We start from the raw sequence: 27,459 nt of genomic DNA on the forward strand, positions 1-27,459 counted from the left end.
ATAAAATAATTTATAATTGGAAGTTGTATTCTGCAAGTTTTGCACTTTTTCCTCACAGGGTCTGCCAATACTGGGAAGATGAAATTAATGCACCAATTCCATGGAAAGAATATTTTAGATCAATTTATAACACTACAGTAGATTCATATTCAAGAATATTCCAATTGAAAATTTTTTACAAGATAACTGCAACTAAAAAAATGTTATATTTATACCACATTGAAAATAGTCCACATTGCAGATTCTGTGAGGAAGAAGAGGAAGACCTATGGCATTTATTTTACTTTTGTCCATTTGTATATAAATTCTGGTCAAGTGTCCAAGTTTGGTTAAAGACGGCTAGGATAGAACTTACCATAACACCACAAACTATGGTACTTGGTCATTTTACAGATAGTGTTCTTTTGTTAAATACCATTTTATTAATAGGGAAAATGTTTATTTTTCAAACAAAAACATCATTAAGCTTGTGTTTAGATCACTTTAAGAATGTCAGAAGGTCTCATCTTCTTTTGGAAAAGATAATAGCAGAAAGCAAAAATAAATTGGATGAATATAATAATAAATGGAATAATATTCTATGTGTATTATAATTAATTATATGAAATCTTGTATTTTTTTTCCCTATCTTTCTCATATTTATTCTTCTGTCGTAATATATTTTGTAAAAGTGTTAAAACCTTTTTTTTTTTTTTCTCATGTATGTTCTGGGGTATGAATGTGAGCATAAATGTATAAGCATGTAGAGTTTCTGTAGATTTTGGTCTGTAAATTATATTTCTTATTAAATAATAAAAAAAAAAAAAAAAAAAAAAAAATACTCATGTCATCTTAACATGTGAAAGTATAAATATTAGATTTCATTTGCAGTTTTTCTCAAAACTAATTGTTCAGCCTCCACATCATCTTGTCACTTGTGATCATCATAAAAGCATTTTCTCATTGTTTTGAACAAATTGCAAATGACTTGACACACTGATGCAAATGATTATGTACAATCGTCTGCTGTTTCCTACATTATCAATTGCTTATGTCCTGCTGATCACAATGAATCATACCAGTCTCTGTTGAATAATCTTACCCCCCAAAACATCTAGACATAGGTTAATTGCATTAGTCACTACATGCAAAATGGTTGAACACTTTATCAAAAATCAAAGTTGAAATACTTTATTCATATCCTTTGCCTACAAGTATATACTCTAGCTAAACAAAATGTTGTTTCTTAAGGACCATAAACAAAGTAAGAATAGACCACAACAACATCACAATAGCAACACTCATACCAATACTCAATACCAGTAAACAGTAACAATACACAGTGAGCAGCAATATATATATATATATATATATATATATATATATATATAACAAATGTTGTTTTCCCCTGAGAACGGGATAATTAATTTTCACGTGATCACGAGATAACAAACCATAGCTGAACAGGGGCTGGCATGTGTGTTTCCTTAGGATAATTTCAAAGCAATTACCTGTGTCACTGGGTAGTTCAGTTGGTAGAGCACAGGGCTCAGTTTGATTAGTTTGATTCCTGTTCTTGTAGACTTTCTTTTTCTTCTTTTGTGTGTATTATCCTCTTCAGCAAAATTGTTATGAAGAGATTAAGGGGAATCCAATCACACATTTACCGACGGCTATTTCAAATGTTCCGAAAGCGGTCAGGAAATTTGTAACGTTACATTGATGAATGTGGACCAAGAACGCACGAGCACGAGTCCAGCACGAGCTTTACAGTAATGTGAGCATGTGAAACAGTCTTTTCCTAAGAACTCCGTTGAAGAAAAAGAAAAATTTTGTCTTCAGTGAGAATTGAGCACACAACCTTAAAAGTGGTGGTATTATGCCTTTTGGCTTTTTCCCTCTCCTTTATTGAGTTATATATCTTTTTTGTGCATGTAACAGGTTTGCAAAGTGAAAAAGCCTGAAGTCCAGCCCAAAAGGAGTTCCCATCTCCCACAGAAAGCTCTGCTCTGAACCGCTTGAAAACAGCTCGTTTGTACTCCAGCCCTTCACTTCCTTTACTTGTGACATCACAATGAAAACGCGTCATAAAGCTTGCCAAGCGGGGTGGGGTCAGGCACGCCCTCAAACCAAGCTAGTCTGAGCGGAGGCCCTTTGGCTCGACTCGCCTTTGTTTGGGTTTCCATTTTAGAAATGTTGTACCTCCTTCCAGGTACTTTTTTTCGTATCACCTCACCTCCTTCCAGGTTCCAAGCCAGCTGAGAGATACTAAAATGTAACGTGAAACACGACAGACTGCTGATTGGTGAGAGAGAATCACTATTCACTGCGTGGCCAGCAACAGAAAGTTTTATATTTTACAGTTTTCGTATGGAATTTCATCACTAAATCCACATCTGAGAAGTTTTGAGGTGAGAAATCAGCTGTGTAGATTTCGAATATTGACAGTTTTACGAGAAGTGATGGCGGAACAAAAATGTGCTTGAATATTGTCGGAGTTGAGGAGCTCTGCAAGTGGCTGCGGGGGAAGCCTGCGCCAACCCGCAGGAGGAGCGTGTGAGGCCGGCCAGCCGCCCGCTCACAGAGCCCTCTGCTCCCGCCGTCACACAGACCGCTGCAGCAACAACGGCAGAGGAAAACACAGCTGGAAGGTTTTCATACCGCTTATCTGTCTTTACATTCTGAGTAAGGTTGAAACGTTTTAACTTAAAAAAGAGAAAGCTGTGTGGATCGCTGGTGTGTGTGTCGCATTGAACATCACGTTGCGGCAGTTGTGTGTGGCGTCGCTATGACGAGTAGCTACGTACTATCTCTGGGTTCTATCTGCAATGGAAAACGGAGCAGCTTGTGAGTAACTTATACCATCTGCTAGGTTACAGTCGCAGTCTGAAGCGGCTTTGATTTGGATCACACTACCTTGTTTCGTACGACCCGCCCTTCTCTGCTTCTGATTGGCTAGTAGTCCTTACCTGGGAACTGCGCATGTGCAACTCCCAACAAAGATTTTGTACAAGTAAGATGCATCACTCTGTAGCTCAAGAGCAGAGCACATAGGGTGAAAAGAGGAGCTGCAGCAATGTGCAGTATGAGAAAAATATGGTGTTTCTTGAAAATTAAACCATTAAACCTATTCTGGTACAACCCCTAAATAAGATTTTGAACCTGAAAATGAGCATAATACCACCTCTTTAAACCTATAAGTCCTATGCTCTACCAAGTGAGCTAACCAACAATGCAACAAATCACACTATAATTACCATTATGGTTATCTTGAAATCACCAGAAAATGATGAGTAAATATTTGATTAGGGAATCCATATATATATATATATATATATATATATAAACCCCTAACATTCTATACATGTCTATTAGAATTTTTCTGTAAATGTGTACTGAATTGATGAAGATGTCTGTTGTGATGTGGAAGAGAATCTGTGATACAACAGACTGGAACGTCAGCCAACGGGGTGTACTGTATCCCATGCAACAGTCCTGTCTCTTTCTTTTCTTCTTACAATGACATGCTCTGTCAACAAATTACAGTACGAACAGTAAAAGCATAGCTGTGATTCCTGTCCTCTCTCCTGCAATGTATAACTTTGTACTGGTGAAAGTGATATATGCCATACAAAAACAGTGCAGCCTTGTGCATTTTCAATCATTGTCATCAAAATCTTAGCCAAAATCAGAACCTACATCAGAAAATACTTACTATTATATTGACAAGATGGCTAAACATTTTGACTTGCTTGTTCATAAACAAGACACAAGGACTTGTCATTCTGATGGCACTGACAAGTTCAATGACAAAGATTTGCTTTTGAGAGACAGACTAAGGATTTTGAGCAGATTATGGGCTTTTGCAGGTAATCCACTGTGTTGTGCCGTTTGTACTACCTGTTTCGAGAAATGGACTTACTGTTTTGCAAATGTTAAGGATGATTCGAGAAATGCACCAAAGCGACTGAGAAAAACTGTAATCTCCGTTGCTTTCTGTATTCTAACCCTTGATACTGGACTTTAAGAAGTACTGAGTTTGTGGTCTCTGCACATGAAAGCAGTGTTCAAGCTCACAATTTAGAGCTCATTGATGAGACAGATTATGAAGAATGTTTGTCCCTGCACCTAATAATAAAAGTAATTAAAGAAACAGCAGTGGGCTCCAGCTTTCTCCGGGGCTCAGCTATTCACAAACTGAGATTTACATCAAGCCCGAGGCTGAAGTGCAAGATACAGTGCAGTAAGATCACCTTCATTAGAGTCAAATTGTAAAAATGGTACATTTTCCTGTCTGATAACCCCCAGAACCCTGCCTACTCCTATTATTAATATTTATATGGTTCAAATAAACAATTTGATAGTAGCCCATTTCCCATCTTTGCTGAGCAAGAGTTTTGTGTAAAAGGAATTAAAGGCCTGTCCCATATAGATGCTTGTCCCAAATACAGGTAGGGTGAGTTTAGTGATTGAAGCAAATAAAAAAGTCTGGGCTATTAAAATGAAGTTTAATAACGATCCATGCAGTGTAAGAAGCAAGTTCATTAGTTACTATTACAAGATTGTCAGTTATGTCACAACACTACCAGAAATCTACATGAAAGTTAACAAGAATGCCGCACTGCCACTCTGGGATTTACTGTAGACACCTGCTACAGCAGATCCAGGGTGGACACTAGACACATTTAGAGTAAGTGTATGCGTCAGATTTTTGGATTGAGTGTTTTGGATTCTCCTGCTGCAACCTTAATGTTTTTCTAGCATTCATTCAGTGAAATGCCCTAAATGGAGTTCATCTTCATTTAAGTTCATGTTGTTGCCTTACAACATGGAACATGTCATGTTAGTCTTATTGGAAAAATATTTTAAGCAGATCAGTTAAACTATCAAGACGAGAATAAAAAAAATATAATATTGTGTATAATAATCAACACAATGACAGTAAAACCATAAATTAAATTGCAATTTCTTGAACAAAACCTATTACTAAATGAATTGCCATTTTCATCTGTGTTTAAACAATTAAACTTGACAGTGAATCCACATCATACTTTTCATAACAGTATATCATTTTGATGAGTAACACGAGCCTGAGAGTCTAAAGGCTCAATTAGTGCTGCTCCTTAATACCCAACTGGACCAAAATGTATTAAAGAAACTGTTCCACCAATACTGTCATTATATTAGCTTTTTATCAGTTTGACATCACAGAGCTTATTAAGTGTAAACACAAGGTTTCACTGGATGGCTCTATAGGAGTTAAAAAGACTTCACGTGTTTTTTTCAATTATGTTGCTCACAAAGTGTTTTGGTGTTCGAACAGGCAGAATTTGGCAACGCTGCCGCTGTGAGTCAGTGAGTGGAAGGACACACCCGGAAATCTCTGTGGGGCTAATAGGCACATAAAAGCATTTATGGTGATGGAATGTGTTGGGGATATTAAATATACATCTGCTCCTGCCTCATTAAGATTCTGAGGCGGGAACACACACTCTTGCAAAGGTCTGTGATCAGCAGCCATTTGCTAATATGAGGAGAATAAGGGGATCAATATTTAAAGAGGGGGGCCAGGCTAGATCGAGACATGGACACCCTTAGGGGATTAATGAAGGATTGCTTGTGACAGATGAGACGAGCGTGTGTTTATGTATTACTGCAGAAAGAGTTATAGTTGCACTAATAAAGACAGAATAGATAGGGAGGACAGGTAGTAAAAGTATATCAGGCCAAACCAGTGCATTTACATTAGAATCACATAGACATGAATTATTGTAAGCCTGCTGTTTGCATGGTGGTTCTTTGTATTCAGTGTACATGTTTAAATACACTCCAATTTAAATACATATGTAAATACAGTGTAACACACAGTGATTGTTTGCATGTCGTATTCTACAAATGGGTAATTCCTTGCCTGGATTAGCTTCATTTCTGTCTTGGTTGATTTAAAGCCACGGGATATGAAATGTGATTTATGTTGTCTTGTTCGTGTGTAAGAACTGCCAAACAGTGTACGTGAGTGGAATTGAGCGGCAGCAATTTCTGGACCCCACTCAAAGCATCTTCTAATCGCTCCACTCCAAGCTGCTCCAGGTTTTCTATTTTCTACATTTGCTATTTTCTTTATCCCACTCATTGCACAGAGTGACGTGAAATTTAGAGAAATCAAAGAAGACGGCAAAGTGAATGGAAGCACAGGAAGGGAGACGAAAGCACGTGGATCTGTCGTGTGAAGCAAGGCAACGATTCAGCTCAAAAAGGTTCATGAAATGTGTGCTCCTCACCGAGAAAAGCAAAAGTCTCTCACCGCACTGTCACTGAAAACATCTGTACTTGTGAAAACATCCCCATGGGCTTTTAGTGACCAAAAGACACAGACTACAAAACAGTCCAGCAGTTACATTTGTGCAAATAAAGCGATATGAAAATCCTCCTGGGATTGTATCAGCTTCTTCATGTGATGGAGCTTTATCTCAAGAAGGGGAACACTGAGAGACGCTCCAGGCGAAATCACACTGCTCTGCTCCCATTCTGCACTGCTCACACACACTGCTGCAAATATGCTGGATAAAAAATAAATCCTACAGGGGCCAGCTTTTGCAGTAAAGAGCTGCAACAGGACTGGGATCCTGTTGGTCCTCAGTAATCAACAATACAGTGTAATTACTCTAATGTGGGTAATTATGAAATTATGAGATGTTATTATCAGTAGACTTAACTGTAAGCATCCACCTGAGGTTCCAGCACCTAGTTCCGCTTCTATGAGCAACAACATTTTCACTGGCCAAGTTGAAGCGTTATTTTATTTTATTTAAAAGGCATTTGACATTTTTTAAAGTAGCTTAACAGTACATATTCTACTGTATTCTTTGTTTAGATCAAAAAAGTCCATACAAAAGTACACAAGTCATATTTTCCCTGTAGGACAAGGCAAACAGATTTTAATAATAAACATTGGTGCTAGATTGGGAGGAAGTGGGCTGTATTTGTCAGAAATTCCTCAGGATTAGGATTTACTGTGGCAGACCTCGATTTTGAAGGCTGCTTAACAGTGAAGACCACCGCCCAAAAAAATGTTGTATTTGCATGGAGCCATAGCCACCCCCACAAATTGGTTGCTTGGGGTGTGCCGATAGTGTTTGCAAGTGGGAGTTAATCAAATTTATGCAACACAATATTATGATAGTCATAGTGTTTAGATAGCTGCAAAAACTTTTAATAACCAGCACATGGAGTTGTTTCAGTATACTTAAATTGATTGCTGCACGCCTCATAAACCTGATCACATGGGAGAACAATGTTTCCCTGATTGCCAGTTCTGTTCAAGCTCTCACTGTGTTTTTGTCCATATGGTTTAGATTTATCAAAGCCAAACTGTTGTGGAAATCAGTTAATTCAAAATGATAACAAAAGTTCTCGTGTACCCTACATTTGGTTGCTTAATCTTTTTGGCACTACACTGAAAAATTTGTTAAGTATTAGTAAATACGGAATTCATCATTTATAAAGCCTTATTCATACATTAATACACATTAGTAAGTCATTCGTCAACACAGTTATAAATGTTTTATTCTTTATTATCTACACACCATGAAGCATTTGTTAAGTATTAGTGCATTTTTAAGTCTTCATTTATAAATCATTGTTCTTACGTTAATACACATTAGTAAGTCATTTATAAATATAGTTATGCATGTTGTATTCTTTATTAAGAAGCTCATCTACAATGTGCTTAATAATTGTATTTTCATACTTTATACATGATCAGTTCACTATTTATAAACAAAGTATTATTATATATGAGTATTTGCCACTGGTAGATTTAGGAGTTATGCTGAGATTGTTTCTATTCTTTCACGGGAAAGTATCAAAAAACAGGCAGTTAGCCTATGTAATTTTTTTTTTTACTTTCCAAATGACAACAACTCATATTTAAATGGTTTGTCATTAAAATAATACTTAATTTATAAGTAGAGAACTCATAATGTATAAAGTATGAAAATACAATTATTCAGCACATTAGCGATGAGCTTCATAATAAAGAATACAACGTGCATAACTATGTTTATAAATGACTTTCTAATGTGTATTAACGTAAGAACAATGATTTATAAATGATGACTTAAAAATGCACTAATACTTAACAAATGCTTCATAGTGTGCAGATAATAAAGAATAAAACATTTATAACTGTGTTTATGCATGACTTACTAATGTGAATAAGGCTTTATAAATGATGAATTCCGTATTTACTAATACTTAACTAATGCTTTATAGTGTGTAGTTATTATAAAGTGCTACCAGTTTGTTTTCATGTTAAATGCTTGGACAGCATTACATTTATAGTGTTACACTGATAATAATCACTGCAATTATAATCAGCGCTATCCTCCTGAATATATTAGTTCTCACGTGCAATCACAGATGAGATGATGATGAGCTAACCAAACAACTTTTCTCCTTAACTCCTCTATTTATATAATAATATACATTTTGTGTTATTTGAATAGCTTAACATTTTGCAAAATATGCTTAATGAATTTTGTGAGAGTTACTGTAGATGTAACAAATAGCACATAACTTCTTGTAAAAAATCTAATTATTTGATGGTATCTAGTGTCAGAAATATTTCTGTCAGTTTATTAACTAACTGCTCTTCCTTTATTATTCTATAATTATTATGATGTTCAACTCCTGAAGTGAGTCAAATTGTAAAAAGGTATCTACAAAGTAAGCAACAAAAATGTCTTTCTCAACTTCTTACACTTTGTAGTTTTATTGTAATGTCTAAAGAATAAACCTGGTAACTCAAATTAGTAAAAGCTAAAGACCACAGTGTCTAAATAATTGCCGCATTTGTGCTACAGTGTAGTTCTTCCTTAATACATATTAAAAGTAGAAAGTAAAGAGTGTTTACCTTTTTGTCTAATGTTCATAATATATTAAATACTGCTATACAACAGTTTAAATACCAACCAGGGTGGTGTCTCCTTTCAAACTGGTGGAACACTACAGTTATTTCCACAAAACAGAAAAACAAAGAGTTAGGCTGCTGTCAGTGCATCCTGACCGCTCCTGTCGGAGTGTCCAGAGATTTAAATAATCAACGAAGTTATGCTGCTGCACCTTGTGCGCAAATGCGCACAGCAACCACCCGGAGAGTGTCCAATATCCAATATTCACCCTCCTTCTTGCTCTGTTTTGGTCTCCACCAACTTCACCTCTCAAATCATGTTGACTTTCTTTCATTTGAAACAGCTTTTTGAGTTATTGTCAGTGGGTTATTGTCACTTTTAGCGCCCCCTTTCATTTTTGAGAAGTCATGTGAATCATTGTCGATATACAAATATTGATTGTAGGAGCTTTAAATGACAAAAACAGTCCGTCTTGTTTTGTATTCCAAACTGTGCAGGTGACATCAAATGCAACAAAGCCTGGACCAGGCTTTCCATGTTAATGTTAGTGTGTTTGTATTTAAAAAAGAATTAAGACACAATGTGAACAAGTATATGAAAGAGAAAGTGAGTGTGCATGTTTGTGTGTTCATCTGTGTGTAAATGGGATGAATATCATACCGCATCTCGAAACTGAAAAATAAAGCGTTGAAGGGTTGAAACTCTGCTTGAAAGCTTGAAATCTAATTAAAAAAGGGGTTTTGCAAGTTTGAAACTATGTTTTGAAGGCTTGCATAGTGTTTGATAGGCTGAGAAAACAATTCAAATCTCTGCAAACATTATTGTGTATTTGAGTTTTTCTTCTTCACAACTGCAGTCTTTTTACAGTGTTTCTCCAACATAGTTTAAGAGTGTCAACTGTGTCACTGTTCTTTGTGTCTGTATATGTGTATATATAGTATATATGTATACATATATAGCCCATATATAGGGCGGCATTTTAATTAACCAACACTCTGTGTCACACTATCAGCCAAGCAGTTCTTATAGCTAAGAGCTGGTACGCGTCAGGCGTCAGTCTTTCTCCTTTACTCTCTCTCTCTCCCATTCTTTGTGACAATTGCCTTTTTGGACTATGGCTTTTCAAGATCCTCTTCTAACCTGCGTGCTCGGAGCCCACTGAAGCATCCAAAGTTTTACAGCACAGTGTTGGTTGAAGGGGCAGTCAGCACTCACCCCATCATGTTCCTTGGCCATTTCATTAGACTGGGGGACACTCTGCAGAGTGAGAGCAGCTGCCCTGTCTGTTATTTTTTGAGAGGGGTGTGTAAGTGTGATAGATAGATAGATAGATATGTGAGGTGGAGGCAAACTGTTGTGCGGAGGTTTGGAAACATAGTATGTGATAATACCAGACAGATATAGATTGACAATCACTATCACATCAGCAATTTTCCGCTAACATGGATAGCAACAACTCTCACTTTCGGCACAGGGATCATACAAATAGGATGACCTGCTACCACTGATGGAGGACAAAGCTACTGTTGGTTCTCCTTAGTTTAGGCGCTGATAGACTAATTAGTCACTTTTTAAATTCAATTTCACTTCCAGGAATACTTCAGTATAAGATACCTTGTCAACGGTCATCATACTGAGTTCCCTGTGGAAAAGAGTGAGACGGAAACCGCTCACCTGTGTTAACACAATACCCAGAGTGTGCAAATGTTTCCATTTGTTATTTCTTTTGTGTTAATCATGTGAAGAGGTTTTTGAGGGGGAGAACCACAAGCAACATTACTAATAACCAGTTTTTATAGTAGACTATTGTTTTGAATTTATCTCACCAGTGTGTAAAACTGTGTGGTTGTGTGTGTGTGTGTTTTTGAGGGCTTGTGTGTTATGTCTGAGGGCAAAGCTTGGTTTTTTACCAGAATTTAATGGTTTTGAGTGGAGAGCTTCATTTTGACCTGAAAATAGGATGTTTGGGGAATTGGGTGAGAAGTTGTGGATTTGTGTTTAGAGTTTTGAGAAAAATAATTTCAAGAAATGTGTTTAAGTAATCAAGATAAACTGTAATAAAGAAAAATCAGATGTAGGATTCAATGCCAGTTTTCAGTTTCTGACGCAATTGACAGATTTTGGTCTGTACTAAGGGAGTAAAACCTGTTCAAAAACCTGCCATATGAATGGACAGATAGTTAACAAAGATGGACTGAACAACAACTTTTTCATCTCATTGATTGCTGATTCTTTTTCAAAGTGGGCTAAACAAAGTCAACAGGACGTTTCCTTTGTCTGTGGCTGTGTACCTATACTTTATTTGCCCCTCTAAGCTTCCATCCAGCTCAATCCACTTTATGTGCGAAGTCTGTTTAACCAGGCTTTGCTGACAGATGTTTGCCTGCTAATTTGTGTTTGGCAGGGGAGATTATTATGGCTTACTCACTCGACAATTGCTCAGCTCCTCTGCAGACAAGATGATAGTGCCACATTTCTTCCCTGGGATCCCACTGTGGACAAAGAGAGAAGACAATAAGAGCTTCACTGAAATTAAAGGAAACACATCCTCCATTTGTCCACTCTTGGCTCTTAAGTGATCAATAAAGGCCTCTGCAAGAATAAAAATCAATAGGGTGCTCAACCTGAGATACCTGAAATAATTGAGCTTTAACTGGCTGTAACATGCTGTAAACGTTTTTTCTGTGATAGATGATAACTACCTCAACCTATGTTGTTTACTACCCTGTTTGGACATATTTATAATTTAAAAATTAGATTATCAGTTAGTTCAAAGCAGGAAATTAGCCTTTCAGGGAAGGTTTACCCATCCTTTAAGCTGGCAAACATGTTCATCATGCCACATCATTTTCATGACTAAATAGGTAGGTGTTGAGTTTTGTTATGTATTGGTTAATGTATTTAAGTTTGTTTCCCCAGATTTTCAACACATCACACAACATCACATCTCATTTATGGGTCTCACTGCTGTTGTTACCTCTCCTCTTGTCTTCATTACAAGAACTTTTACACTATGTTGTAGTGAAATATCAATTCATCATCTCTTGACTTTAACTTCATCTGTGAAAGATAATCCAACCTCGTAACCTCAGTTTATTATGTTACAGCAGCTTCTATATAATTTGTTTCAGAACATTTTAATGAGGATTTTACAAACAGTTGACCTAATTTCCTCCTTGATTCCATGTTTTTGGTGATCAGTCAAGATCCAGTCAGGCTTCAATACTTGGGGAATCAAGCAGACAAAGGCAGTATCTATTACTATACATCTCTAAAATACCATTTTGTAAACACATAACTTTTATGTCTTTTAAATGTTATTGCAAAAAGTTCCTTTTTACCTCTTGTTTTTATTGTTTTACGCTGGGGGAAGATGAAGACTCAAGTGCCTTGCTTAAGGACGAAATAATGCCAGTTTGAACCTTTTGAACATTATAAAATGCAGATTGAAGTGATGTGTTTATGCACATCTATCAGATCTCCGAATTTCAAAAGAAAAAGTACATGACGAGATTTAAGAGCCATCAACCCCCTTATCTTGCTTATTACACTTGACTCAGACAGAGCGCAGAGGTGGAAAACCAATTTCTTTTGAAGCCTCCAAAACGTTTGTGGCCACAGCTTTTCTTTTCTTCTCTTTGGTCTTTTTCACTTTGCTTGACTCTGTCCTATTGTTTAGAGTACAACATATTGCTTTTATGTCATAGAAATGTATCTATGTACAGTGTGTGTGTGTGTGTTTAGGTTGTAGAAATGCTGACAGCCTTTCAAAAAAGACTAAATCGCCTTAGTCCTTTCGTCTGCTGAAGGTGACAGGTAGAATGGAATTGTAATGCCCATGAAATGGAATTTGTGTCTCAGGACATGAGAAGTTGTAAATGGAAATAATGTAAAAAAACATCTCAGCTGATTTCCATTGGCAAAACCTTACAAGGCGCCTTATTTAAGCTGCTTTGGCCTGCTGCTCTCTCTGCCTCTGGCTTTCCATGTACGATCATGGATGGGCAGGGAGGTGCTCTTCCCGCCTCATACCTCTCCACGTAAGCATGTGGTAGGGCAGGGGCACCAAATATAACTACTGTAAGCAAAAAAAGTTGTCCTGAACTATAATAAACAAACACAACTGCCTCCAGGACATGCTTTCTACACATGAATGAAAGAAAATCAGTCCACAACATGAAATGCCCAGTCACACCAAATAGCTGTAGCTGTGGAGCTAACCGCTAACACTTTAGCCAGCTGGGATAATTAGTTGAAAATGCTCTCCTATATAGCTTCTTTTCTTTTTCCATGATTCTTACTCAAAACCTTTTCTATATGAAAAATCTGGGAATTATATTCCACTAAGCTTCTTAGTTTTAAAACTAAGTTGAAAAGCCTGTTTCTTGTCTGCTAAGCACAGGTGGTGGCCCTGTCTCTGCTTACATTAGTGAACACCTGTCCTACGTCAGAGACCTTAGAGCCTCTGACCACAGGCCTGCCTGTGCCTACAGTACACCCAGTAAGTGTTTGGTTGCAACTTCGGACCCAGTATTTAGCGTAACTCCATCAGCTGTTCACTGTACTTCTGTAGCTGGTTGCTATTTCCCAGCTATAAATTTAAGGCCGACATATGATTTCAGGCGGACATCGGCAAGACTTGTGTGGATAAAACCATCACGTTTTTAAAATAACTCCAGCACAGAGAAAGCAACACAAAAATAAAATCGCGACAGTTTGGAAGGTTATTAAAACATTTCCAGCGACAAGAGCTGCAGGACTCACGTCTGTGTCTCCTGAGTGTCGGAGGAACGGGATGTTTAAGGAGCTTAATTACCTACTTTAATCAGCTGTTCCGCTTGTTTTGGAGAGGAAGAGACCGACTTCGGCACTGTGTAAAAACCTCCTGACTCATCAGAACTACTTAGGACCCAGTATTTAGCGTAAACACACCGCTGCATGCTGGCTGCTATTTCCAATATATTTAATGCCAACATTCGATCTCAGGTGGACATCGGCGAGACTTGTGTGGCTGACTGTTGATTGTGATTTATTGGTTAAAGCCAGTAGCGTCTACTAGCCCATTCAGAATTTCACTGGAAGGCAAGCCCCCCCCCACCCAGTCCCACTCAGGGACTGGGTGGAAGTTTAAAATGTTCATTCTGCATGTGTGTGTTAATTGCCTCATTGTAGTTGTGTGTCACAGGAAGAAAAATTTGTGTAGCTAAAGCTTGTGTGTGTGTGTGTGTGTGTGTGTGTGTGTGTGTGTGTGTGTGTGTGTGTGTGTGTGTGTGTGTTGTTTACCAACTGCTGGAAAAGTGAAGGGGGTTATGGTATTGTTGGATTGTAAATGATTTCAGGCAGTCGCCCGCCTATGTTGAGGTTATACATTCCATCAGATCATTACAACATCTGTGTATTAGTTTAATAGGAAGAGGAGGGTCTGTATTTTTGTATTTTGTGCTGTATTTAAAGTTATACCATTTGGATTGCCCAAGGCTACTTTCTTACGATCAAGAAAAGACGGTTTCCTCCACAAATTTTATAAAGAGTTTAAGGATTTACTCATTCCTCTCCTTATGTAAAGGAAAACTTTAAGCCTCCCCGATTAATTTTTTTATGGCTGTAATTATGGTAATACACAAAACCCCGTTAAAATGCCCTTCTCTTCAACCTATCTCACTGTTGAATCCAGATTATAAGTTGTTTTCTAAAGCTCTAGACAACAGGCTGAGTAAATAATTATCAGAATTGATAAACTCAGACCAGACTGGTATTATTCCAAAGAGATCTTCTGCCAGTAACTTTGTTATTTAACATCATCCACTTGGCAACCTCCAGGGCTGAACCTAGTATAGCCCTTACTCTGGATGCTGAGATGGCTTTTGACAGGCTTGAGTGGCCTTATTTGCTCAGGGTTTTTGCTAAGTTTGGGTTTGGCCCTTCTATAAACTGTGTCAGCAGCTGCATAAAAAAAACTCTAGCCAGAATTATCACCAAAGGATAAATGTCAACTGCCTTTCCTTTTAGTACATCTAGCAGGCAGGGTTGCCCCTTGTCTCCTGGGATCTTTGTCCTAGCATTGAGCCTCTAGCAGAAGCAATCAGGCAAGATGCAGGCATAAAGGGCTTTAAAGTAGGTCCAACAAACCACAAAATGAATCTTCTAGAGGACAACAAAATCCTTTATTTGACAGATCCATACAATTCCCTCCCTTTATTACAAAAATCTCTTGGATGCTTTTGGCACCATCTCAGGCTATAAAGTGAACTGTGAAAAAGGTGAAGTTATCCCATTTACAAACTTTGATTATGTTGAGTGTCAACAATGAAGCCAATTTAAATGGTCCACAAACTATGCAAGATACCTTGGAATCATGGTAGATAAAAATAAAAAAAAATATGTATCAACCCATTTACCCCACATTGGATAATGACATTAACAAAAGATTTACCTTCTGTCATCTTTCTTGGATTGTAAATACTTTTGCCATTAAATGTAACCCAGGCTGCTATTTTGTTTGGCAAAGCAAAGTAGTAGTACAAAAAAAAATGCATTTCATATGAGACACTGGCAGTTTCTCAATACCGAGTTCGCCAAGTTCGGACTTCTGTACTTTAAAGCTCGGACTTGGCAAGTTCGGCTCGGGAGTACAAACTCCCAGGAACGGGAGCACGCAGTCAGTCATTCAGCAATTGGAACAGCAGCGGACTTGATGAAGGCCGGACCATTAGCGGGCAGGACCTCACAACTCTGAAAACGTCGTAACAATTTTTAAAATCAGCTCTGTCTAGAGAAATCAACCACATATTTGTAGTTTAAACAACTATATTCCCGCATAAAAAAAACTCTTAAAACTACTATATGTGACACAAGAACAGCAGTATTATAAGTTACAGTTCTGAATTTTCTCATCTGACATTTCCGCTTATACCAGCGAAATGCATTCTGGGATATCTGGCGATCCGAAGTCCACACAAGTCACCATCGATGCAGGCTCGGTAAAACCGGCGGAGCGAGAACACATCCGGGTATTTAACTGTACTTGGCTTGATGCTGACTTTTGAATTGGAACAGTAATTTGGCTGTGACTTATGATGCCTCAAGTCCACAAGAACACAAGTACAGACAAGAACGCAGATTGAGAAACAGCCACTGTTACTGAAGGAGATTTTAGACAAAGCCCACTAGTAATTGCCATGTAGTTGCTTTATCCATGAGATAGACGCTAGTGACAGTTTCACGACAAAGTTGAGTGTAAGAACCTACAGTTACATTAGACTTACATTAATGGTGGTATTTTCAGCAGCAACTTTCTGCCAATTTCCACAAAACATTCAGGGACTTCACTTAATGCACTCTGTTTTTGCTGAGGTCAAAAGACTGGATAAAGTGCTCTCCAGCTGTGTGTATAAGTGCTTTCTGCTTTGTGCAGAGGTGTGTGTGTGTGTGTGTGTGTGTGTGTGTGTTTTAATGGACTTCTTTGATCCACACAGTGAAAGACTCCCATTGATCTTCAGGTGGGGAAACCATCCTGGTCGCATGAGCGAGCGATGTAGGAAAGTGAGAGTGTTTTTTTTTGTCACCTAAAATCTTACACACTCACACTTTGGCATCCCATCAGTCACTGGCTCAAAAATACAGCTTTCAAAAATCTCCATATCTACATCCTCCTATGCTCATTCCTTCCTTCACCTTCTGCAACCGAATCAATTCCCTCTCAGGTCTTCCCACAAATTGCCTGTTATCTAAAGACCACTGAAAAGCAAAAAATCAACAGACAAAAGACTTTGGCTTGCCAAAGTGAATTTGCACTGTGCTGACAAGCTGTGGTTATAAAGTAGCTGCAACTATAACCCTATGTTTTATGGTCAGTAGTTGGCTGACAAATACTTGAATGCTTTACACAAGTTGCATGTGAAGAACATGAAGAGGCCAAGTTTCAGTCCCCGATGGATGATGAATTTTGAGTCGAGTTTGAGGTTATTGCTCAGTACTAATAATAATTGGACCTGCATTTCAGAATCAAGGGAACTCAGTGTCATTGATGTGAATACTGAGACATAATTTCTTCAAATGTCTTCAGTTCTGCTCAAATGTTCTACCTGTTAAACATTTTTATTTGCATTATACTACATTCTCTCTTATTTTGAGGATACTATATAGCCATAGTCATATTATTATGGTTTGGTTCTTGCTTTTGTTACCTTAAATATCAAACTGTGAGTCACTCAGAGTGTGATGGTCAGTGAATTAAAATGTTCTGCAACATTTGGATAATTGTGTTCATAAATCTCCTACAATTTATAATGGATGTGAAGTTATTTAAATTATTATATTTGTCCAATCTAATCGATTCGGCGTCCTCTAAAACTTCTAAATGGACTGAAACTCCAATATGGCCCAATATGAGTTCCAGTTTGGAAATCCAGAAAATGGAAGTGCATCATTCAGGTGTTTATGCTCCTTCTCTTGGGCCTGGGCACTTGCTGGTATGTTATCAGCTCGGCGGTGTAGGGTTCCGATAACTCCTAGCTTATGCCCCAGTGGGTGGTGAGAGTCAAAGTATTGGTCCTTGCGTGTGGGTTTCCTTCAATGTGGAGATTCCTGTCCTCTTCAATGTGAATGGCACAGTCCAAGAAAGCCAAACTGTTGTTGCTGACATCCTCTCTTGTGAAAGTGTTGTTACTGTCCACCAAGTAGAGTTGAGATGTGTTCTGTGAAGGCTTGCACTTCCTGGGTGCAAGCTTACATGTAGATGATGGCCAATAGGAGATAATGCTGAGCCCATGGCACAGCTTCTGTCTGTAGAACCCTCTCTTGTACTGGAAATAGGTGGTGTTTAGGCATAGGTCCAGTATTTACAGATATTGTCTGGGCTGAGGTTAGTTCTATTATTCAGGGTGATGTCTTGTAGAAGTCATGTCCTTACGGTTTCCATTGCCTCCATGGTGGGGATACATATGAACAAGGAGGTCACATCATAGGACACAATGGTTTTATCTTTTTCCAGTTTTATTCCTTGACCCTTGTTCACATAGTCTGAGGGGGTCGTGGTGCCGACCAAGGGGGCTAGGACAGTATTTATGTATATTTGTGTGTATATATATATATATGTACAGGTGTATAGAGTTTGTGTGTTTGTAAGCATTAATCCTCAAGATCTTTTACTCTCTGTATTCAATGTTGTAAACAACCATATTTTGTATATACAATATTCATAATTCTGCTGATAACTCTGAAGGGAAAACAAATCAGTTGGTGTTGAATTGCAATCTGTCTCCTGCTGGATTTCATCCCTCTTGTATGCCTGTGCATGCCAAAAATCCCTACCATCTCATTGCCTAAGAAAATATTGGACGAAGATGAAAATTATTGAATAAGATCTCATTTGCACCTTGCTATTGATTTGCAACAGCAAAAAAAAAGACAGAAAGAAGAACTTGATTTATTATTTATACAGAGGATAGACCTGAGGATGCCACAAAAGATACTGCTCCCTCACATTACTGAAAACCTGAAACAGTAATCAAATAAATGTGTCAGGCTAGCAGTAATTTCTTTGAACTGCACCTGGGCAAATTAGAAAGCTCTTCTTGCAATAACTTGGGACACAAGAAAAGAGAGTCAAAGCAGTGGTGCATGCATAATATAATCTATCCATTAACACAATGCTTCAAAGACCCACGGGGTGCACACAGAAGTGTTTTTGAACCTCCAATATTTAACAAAAGAGGGTTGTATATTGACAGAGGGCACACACACACACACACACAAACACTGAGAGACAGACACATATTATAAGAAACCATAAGAAACCTAGAAATCACACTTTTACAAAATCCCTTAAAGCATAAAGACCCACAGAAATATTGCCACTGTCATCACTATCACACTCTGCTGACCTCCTCACTTTCCTTCAGCAGAAAGATCAATGTGAGAGCATGCATCAACTTTACGCTTTACGCTATCGAGTGGACATTTTCAGCCCTAAAATGTATTAAAATGTATAGAAGAAATGCAACTGGGTAGTCCCGATTGTCAGCACTGGCCTCCATGGCAAAGAGAGACCTTTTTATTGGAACTAAAACACACCGATGTAGCGTCCAACCGTGTCATTGAAAGAAAGGAGGATTGACTTTGATAGGTTTAATGGATTTTTTTTTAATGTATTTTTACTAGCTATTGATAATTGCTTGCTTTAGATCAGGGGCTTTCAAAGTATGAGACTGTAGGAATCCCCTTGGACAAAGCTTAGAAAAGGGCACCCCCTCGCTCCACCTTGGTTTACTTGCTTAGTTTTGTTCCTGGATGCCTACGGGATCTCAATTTTGTTATTTGGCCCCATAGACACTCAACAATTGAGCCAAGATAGCCTAATATTGCTGTCTGACCTAACTTCAGACTACACCAAATACATAAAAAATGCCTGTCCTAAGGCATTTATTAGTTTAGGGGGGGGCGTCTACCACTTTGAAAAAGTTTGCTTTAGATTGTTGCTGCTGGTGTTAATGATGTTCAGATTCAGTGGCCTGGCTGTGCCTTTGAGTGTGTGTGGTGGCCCAGCAGCTTGGCTGGAATCTGTGGTAAAGACTGTTAAATTCTGTTTGTGTTTTACGGCATTTTTTCTTGCTTGGTGGTCGTATGAGCTTATTTGGGCCATATGCAATGTTTTTGATGCAGCCTCCTGTTATACTACATGATAGTGGTTCATCCTTGATGGTTTCAGTCACCATGTATTCATGTCTAACAATTAGTGTTAGGTAGGTGCATAGGTGTTGAGCCTTGTGTTAATTCACCTTATTCCACTCTATAAAGTTTACCGTCACTGTGAATATGGGGTCGAATGGTGAATGACAATAGTCTGTGGTGAGGTTATTCAAAGGTGGTTTAATTGCAGGAGAACTGAAGGCCTAAATGTAAAATACATGGCCTGCCACTGCATATTTTCACTCACATTCAGCCAGACACATACACTATTTTTGGTCACAGTGGTGAGAATGTTTAATTACAGAAATCTTAAGGGAGTCAAAGATTAAGCAACTAACAAAGCTGCAGTGAATAAGGAACAGTCAAATTAATTTTGCCAAGGGGGATATGAGAAGGACAAGAAAAGGAGGGGGGATTGAAATTGTGGATCTACTGGGCTACTCTGTTTTTTTTTCCATCTTACAGTGTGTGTTACGGTGTATTGTGCCATTAAGATCTCATTTTGCAACCATTTAATTTGACTGATTCTGTAGGACCTTCCCACAATGACAATGCTAACATGCTGATGCTAAGCAAACTGTACAATTTTCACCATCTTAGTTTAGCATGTTGCATGCCAACAGTATCAAATACAAAGTCCAGCTGAGAATGGTGGGAATGTCATTAGTTTTGCAGGTGTTGAGTCATACATCAAACTACTGGACAAATGGTATAGCGCTAGATGTATAGTCAGAGGATTAATGAATTTATTACAATGTATCCTGAGTGAGACATGAATGTCTGAATCAAAATTCCTGGCAATCCATCCAAAGGTTCTCTGAAAACCACAAAGCTCAACGTCATGATGGTGGCAGAGGAAAAGTCAAGGGATCACCAAAGTCCATGGACATTGCCACGTTGTGTCGTCATGTTTCTACAGTAGCTGAAAACAGACAAACAGTGCTACAGAGCGCGTTTTGTCACTACGTTCTTCTTGTTTTACTTCTGGTAGAATTCAGGCAGTGCAGACACTCATCAATATGTTGAATATGTACGTTAGAAGAAGGAGTAGCAATAATATACAGCAGGGGTTGGCAAATAAGTTTTGCATCAGAGAAATGTTTTCAACCATTAGATGGTGGCTAAGAATATAAGATGTAATATTGGAATTTATCAACATGATGTTCAGTGAGCTGGGTGGTAAAGTGCAGGTCTTATACACTGGGGCTTGTGAGTTCAAGCCTACCTAGGGATAATTTTGTTTTCTCTCTTCAACAAATTGAGTCTACAGCGACTGTTTCTTCCATTACAGCATGTGCTGCACTGTTCATGTTTTGGTGTTTGAGCGACATCCATCAACCTACGGACGCTTTATCATTTCCCCCAGTATCTCCAGACAGAGGACATTTGGGGGAATCACGTTTTTTGACAGCTCTTTTAGAGGTGTTTCAAGCAGGCTACAGACTGCTTTAATGTCGTTCAGAATCTTTCAAAGTAAAGGTCAACTCCAAATACAGCATTACAGTAAACAAGCTTCTTGCGCTTTTATTTTGTACCACTGCCCACTGCAAAACCACTAAAGAGGAAGTGATTATGTGAATAACTGTTGCTGTCATGACTGAGATCTTTTTCAGCATGCTATCAAAGTATTTATTTATTTATATTTTTTGCTGCTATCAAAGCACCATAATCTGACAGCGGGCCAGATATTAATATTACAATTTTGATGGTCCATAATCACAGAGAGAATTAATGTGTTTCCCTTGTCAATGTTTGTATAAACTTTATCTAATGTGTGGTTTATAATGGACTGTGATACAGAAACAGTGACAGTGTTTCACACTCTTAGCTTACATATTCCATGTTATCTGTCAGTGGCCAAGCCACAATAATATATGGTTTTACTGAATAATTGAGTAAATATAATTTCTTAATAAATAGACCTAAAGAAACCTCATTTCTTGACTGGTTACTTATGCTGTCTCAGAAGAGACACCTTTTGTGCTGTGTCAGCCACCATAGCTGTCCACTAGATGCCACTAAATCTTACACACTGCACCTTTAATTGAGCAGCCCTAGGAAGTGGAGAGGTGTAGTCTATCTTCATACACTGCATGCATAATTATCAGGCAAATTGTATTCCTCAGGATTAATTTTATTGTTGAGCAAACGCAATGCTGTCAGGCATTCCAAAATATGATTGAACCTCAAACCTGAATGTTTAACTAAGGAAAAGTGAGTTTTGTATATAAGTTCGTAGATTTATTAGGCAACTTAATTACCAAAATAATTTCTATCTATCTAATTACTTTATTTATTTATTCTCCATTTTTAGAGTAAGTGTGACAACACAAAATGATAATTAAATAAAATTTTGGCCTTTCAAAAGTATTTAGTAACCACTATCTAGCCCTTCTATATAGCCTCCCAAATGATGTTCAAAGAGGGGTATTGTCTTCCCGAACTGTAAATCTGATGTTTCAGAAAGGCCCACAAGTTCTCAATTGGATTCACGTCAGGTGAGGAAAGAGGCCAGGTCATTATTTGGGCATCTTTGTGGCCCTTGCTGGATAGCCAAGCAGTGGAGTACATGGAGGCATGTGATGGAGCATTGTCCTGCATAAAGATTATGGCCTTCTTGAATGCTGAGGAAAATGAAGAAAGTGTCTTACAGAAAATGGCAGTAAGTTTGGGAGTTCAGTTTCAGTCCATCTTCAACCTTCAATGACAGCAGCCCATACCAGTACCCCTACGGTGGTGTCCTGTGTCCATCAGTGATCTAGCCAAGGCCTATCCATCTGGTTTATCAAGAGTCACTTCACATGTCCATAAAACCTTTGAAAAATCCGTCTTCAGGTATTTCTTTGCCTAATTTTGACGCTTCAACTTGTGTATCTTATTCAGTGGTGGTTGTGTCTCAGCCTTCTTGACCTTGGCAATGTCTCTGAGTTCTTGGCACCTTGTACTTCTGGACACTCCAGGTAGCTTGCAGTTCTGGAATAATGTGGCACTGGAGGATAAGGGGTTCCTGGTAGCTTTAATATGCGTGTTTCTTCTCCATGAGCTTTTTGCGTCCAAGTTGACTATTAGCAACAAAACATTTGATTGTCTGTGGTCACGCCTCAAAAGTTTAGCTATTTCAAGAGTTGTATTTGTCTGAATGGCATTTTAAAATTTTTGACTTCTCAGTGTCAGTTAAATCTGTTTTTTGACCAATTTTACATGAAGAATGAAGCTACCTAATAATCATGCAGACCTTGATATAAGGTGTCATTCACTTCCCTCATTACTACACAAATAAATATCACCTGAAAATGATAAACTCCAATGAGCATTCATTATATGGTTTGGAGTTGGAAAATGTGCATTGAAATAATTATTCATTCAGAATACTTACTTGCCTAATAATTGTGCATGGATTGTGGATTGACATGAAATCTTTAATATTTAGTCTAACTTCGGAAAGTTCTGGATTAAAGTTACAATATATCTGTAATTGTTCCTAACCAAACAGGAATTAACTGGAAGCAGAAAAGCTTTTCCAGGGCCAAGGGCCGCTGTAGACAATCACACTTCCAGAAGAGCACTCTTCCAAAGAGATCTACAGTGAAGAATATGTCCTCATTGATTCACTCAACAGCTCAAAGAGGGAGAAGAGCAAAAAGGTTGAAGAATGAATTGAGCCGTTAAAGGACAAAACAATAGCTCCATAAGGTGTTTCAGTTTGCAAGTTGCAAAAAAGTTGAACCCGTCAGATTTTCATTTGCTTTTTGTTATTCTAATAGAAGAAAAAACTCAAGCATTCAAGCACAACAAGACAAAAAGAAAGATAGGTGGGATACACTTATCTTTCTTCCAAAAAGGCTTCAGACACCCAAATCAATTAAACTGTCATGTTTATTCAGTTTTAGATGTCTAAATTCAGCACAGGGGAAAAATCTTTCAGTGTATTTGCATTCTGTAAATGCTTATGCCATTTTCCCTCTTTGGTGACTAAAGCCATCATACCTGTACTAATAGGTGAAATAGGTACACAGAATAACTTAACACAAGGAACTGGGCATGTTAAAGGTGTAAGAGACAAGCTTAATTTTTAAAATGATTGCTTTGTGGCTGATATTGGCGATCACTTTTGTTGGACTATTTCTTGTCTCCTGTCTTTGAATATGTCTCAGTTCCACTGTTGGACTACCTGCAGTTTGTTTACAAGGAAAATCAGCGTGTAACACAATCAGCTTTGGCTAACATTTAATCTCTGGACACCAGAACTGGCTCCAGTGCCATTTTATGAACTTCAGATTCACACTTAGTACTTTACTTCAGAGCTCTGCCATAGACAATTGTCCAAGGGTATCATCCTTCAAACTACAATCATTTTCTAACAGCCTGAAAGCAGTTTATCGAGTGAGAACCTGACATATACCTCCCACTCAACTTTATACTCAACAATATACTGTATGTGTACCACCTTAATTCCTACTACACAAATGATTTTACATACTGCCAATCATCAGTTAATTTTTATTGTTTGCAGATGGCATTGCCTTTGTGGACCTTATTAACAACGATAAGTTCATGCACCGGCAGCTCACTTTACAATATGAGGAGCTGTCATCACCTTCAGCAGAGTTCTTCTGAGTGAAGGTTTTTTAATAGTAGTTCACTTCCAGTAGATGCCTTGTGGTCATTTATGCCTGAAGAACAATGGCCAGGTAAAGGAATGGGATCACTCAACCATGTAATCACATTCCAGTGGACTACCATCACTGACCCCATCAATGCACAGCAAGAACTTCATCTGATGAATCAAGAAAAGGAGCTTTCCTCTGCTGGTAATAAGAAGCTCAGTGTCACACAATTAACATTAATCCGTTTTAAATCAGTAATAGAAATCTTTGTACAGTTATAACGAACTGAATGTTGTTCACACTACTGAGCACATCGTTTGCTGTCAGCTGCCTTCTAATAAGGACCTGCATGACTCCAGACTGGAAAAGAATCAGATTAATGAGACAGTCACCAACCTTACACATATAGACAACCATCTGTTGCAAACACTCTCCAGGGGGGACATGTGCATTGGATGAATTTCTCAAAACTGAAGCAGCTTCATTGCCAGGGCTGGCACCTTTTCTTTCCAATCCCCCAAAGACTCGCCATCCGAACCATCTGGAAACAGCTGTTAGCTAACTTATTAGTGCACATCGAAGTGGCCCTTTGCTCCACACTGTGTATGAGGGTCTGGTTGCCTCTGTAGGCTGCCATGTATGTGAAAATGTATTATGAAAAAATACTATACACACACATAACAAAAAATCACTTACACAGCGCAAACAGTCAATTCAGTATGCAGCATGTTGGTCAGTGAATTGCCGTCCAGCTGCACCAGTGTTCGGGTTTGTCTCATTGCCAGGTTCCCACTCGCAGGTCACCTACTCCATTCCACTCCAGAGCTTTTGTCTAAAATGGTGATCAAGAATAAAAGCTCCCAGAGCGTTTAGCTTTGTGGTGGCTTTTACTGATCTTGAGGCCACAAACCTCACACTGTGACCAAGCTGAGACAGGAGGCAGGAAAGCAAAAACACCATGGGGGAGTCCTTTAGGGAGCCGGTGATGGTGATTATTAGCTCCCATTAAAACTGGCCAAAAGCTCATCACTATGTTTTGGGAAGCATAAAGGCAAATAGGTGCTGAAAGCAAGGCTTCACCTCCAGGAGGCACTTACTGAAGATGAATACTGCCTGCTGTTGTTAGAATACCATAACAACTACTTGTGGCAACTTGATTTTATGAACACTTGTGCTTTGCATTTTTGGGGGGAAATTGGGTCATGTAAGAAAACAACACATTGAATACAGATTTTGATTATGTTTTTTTGGAAAGAGCAAAAGAAAAAGATCTGCTGATCATAGAAACAAGCAACACACAATATAAATGTCAGTTGAACAAAACTTTGAACAACAAAGGATAGAGCCGAGAGGTTAGGAGAGCTTGAAAATATAAAAACAAACTTGGCAATGAACACAAAAAAGTGGGGGTATTGTACGAGGACATTTTAACACAGCTGACTGTGTTTGTCAGTGTGTTTGTTTTTCAGCTTTTCAGTACAAAAAAAAATTCTGGATGAGGTTACAGTGCGGTTGACTCCATCCCAGCATTTATCATCTCATCATTTCAGGATCACATGCAGGTCCGAGCACTGTCAGGTCAGATTCTCTTTGTACGATTTAATGAGTCAAACCACATGTGTGGACAACTTGCATTGTGCTTGCAATGATATGAAAGTCATGCTGCGCTGCCAAAAGTTGCTCAGACAAAGAACTTTAAACTGCTTTTGAGAAGCTTCAAAGATACAAAAAATTTAACTGTAATTTTTTTTTGTTTTTTTTGGGAGGGGGGGGGGGGGGGGGGGGGTACATCTAAAATATTTCCATTTGATGTAAATTTGCAAGAACAGAATATGGCATCTTAGTTGTGAATATTTCACTAAGCGTTCAAGATTCATAGCTTAACTGTTGCTTAACTCATGTTCTAAATGTAGAAATTAGGGTAAAATAAACAGGTCTAAAAAGTGAAAGGAGATAGAGAGGCAGAGCAAGAAACTCACACACAAATTAAAACAATATAGTCATAGCCAAAGAACATGTGTGATTTCTGGCCCACAGACACAGTGTCGGTGTTTAACATACTGTGAGCGGTATTTTTAATCACCAGGTCATTCCAGCCCAGTATCCCTGGGAACTACATCCATATGAATCTGCAACACAATTTATGTCCAGTGCCAATGTTCAGCGCTTACGCAGGAAGTACTGTGACCTATGGGTCCAATTTCATTTTTCAACTAAACGATACCTTGACCATAAGTTATTAGCCATAACCACAGTCTTTTCTCTCAACATTTTCAAAACACTGGTTTTGGATGAATCTATAAATTGAAACCCGACTGCACCTTTACAAAATCTGATGCCTTATTGACATTATTCCATTGTCTTTACTCTCATCCAGTTTGACAGCCTTGGTGATGCACCTTCAGCACAGCGTGACAGTAAAGACAGCAGTTAGGAACAGCAGAGGGACATGTTTTTGGCGTTAGTGTTTTCAACTCATTTTTGTTTCCGTTCAGACTTATGAGCCAAAGAGGGAATTACTGTGGGTATTTACTTTAAATTCACTTGCAATTAGGCTATGTAACTATGTGGCTTTGCAAGTAACTAGTCACTGTGGCATACAGTTTGTGAGAAGTATTGATGATACACGATAAGCTGTTACTACTCTAGCATGACACAGTGTTTCTGTTCTTTTCAACTGACAGTTCTTTATTTAAAAAATTTATTGTGTTTCCTGAATTTTAAGTAAGGAAAGTGATAAATGAGGAGGACTGAGGACAGGGGGCGTGGTAGGGGGGTGACTGGGATAAGGTCCTGCTGAGTTTGTCTCATTAAGTATAATATGGCAAACGTCTGTTGTCTTGGAGCCTAGAGTTACTGGACAGATCATTAATGAAGGGACAAGTGTTGGATGCACTGAAAAGAAAATAATTACAAGCAATACCACTGAAAGCTTAACTCCCAACATGTTTGTTTGTGCAGTTAAAAAAAAACGTTTTTACTCCAACCTAAATTGTGGTTAAGGGGCAATTAGTACTGGGCAGTAATTGTTGTGTTGGCGGTGTTTTTGCTCTACCAAGGAATCAGTTTATAAGTTAAACACTATTGCAGTGTTTTTCCTTAGATTTTCTGTTGATTACATTTAGATTTCCTCTTGTGGCACTCCTTTCCTTTCCTGTTAGTTACACTTGCAATTACAGAGTCCTCCCTTATTCTAAAGAATGGGGAATTTTCCCAAGAAAGGGTCATAGTTTGATCTTTATACATGTGCTTTTTGCAGCAATTATCAACTT

At 38.3% G+C, this 27,459-nt stretch overlaps 1 protein-coding gene across 1 annotated transcript in view; it reads right to left on the minus strand.

Moving 5' to 3' along the window:
* The window catches only part of cpne5b (copine Vb), a 157,355-nt gene that overhangs the window by 43,216 nt on the left and 86,680 nt on the right, over window positions 1–27,459 (minus strand). Inside the window, exon 7 of the mRNA XM_046029370.1 lies at window positions 11,320–11,383. Within this exon, the coding sequence (XP_045885326.1) occupies window positions 11,320–11,383 (64 nt within the window). The remainder of the gene's footprint in view (window positions 1–11,319; window positions 11,384–27,459) is intronic.

Source organism: Micropterus dolomieu, linkage group LG18, assembly GCF_021292245.1.
Source record: "Micropterus dolomieu isolate WLL.071019.BEF.003 ecotype Adirondacks linkage group LG18, ASM2129224v1, whole genome shotgun sequence".
NCBI lineage: Eukaryota > Metazoa > Chordata > Actinopteri > Centrarchiformes > Centrarchidae > Micropterus > Micropterus dolomieu.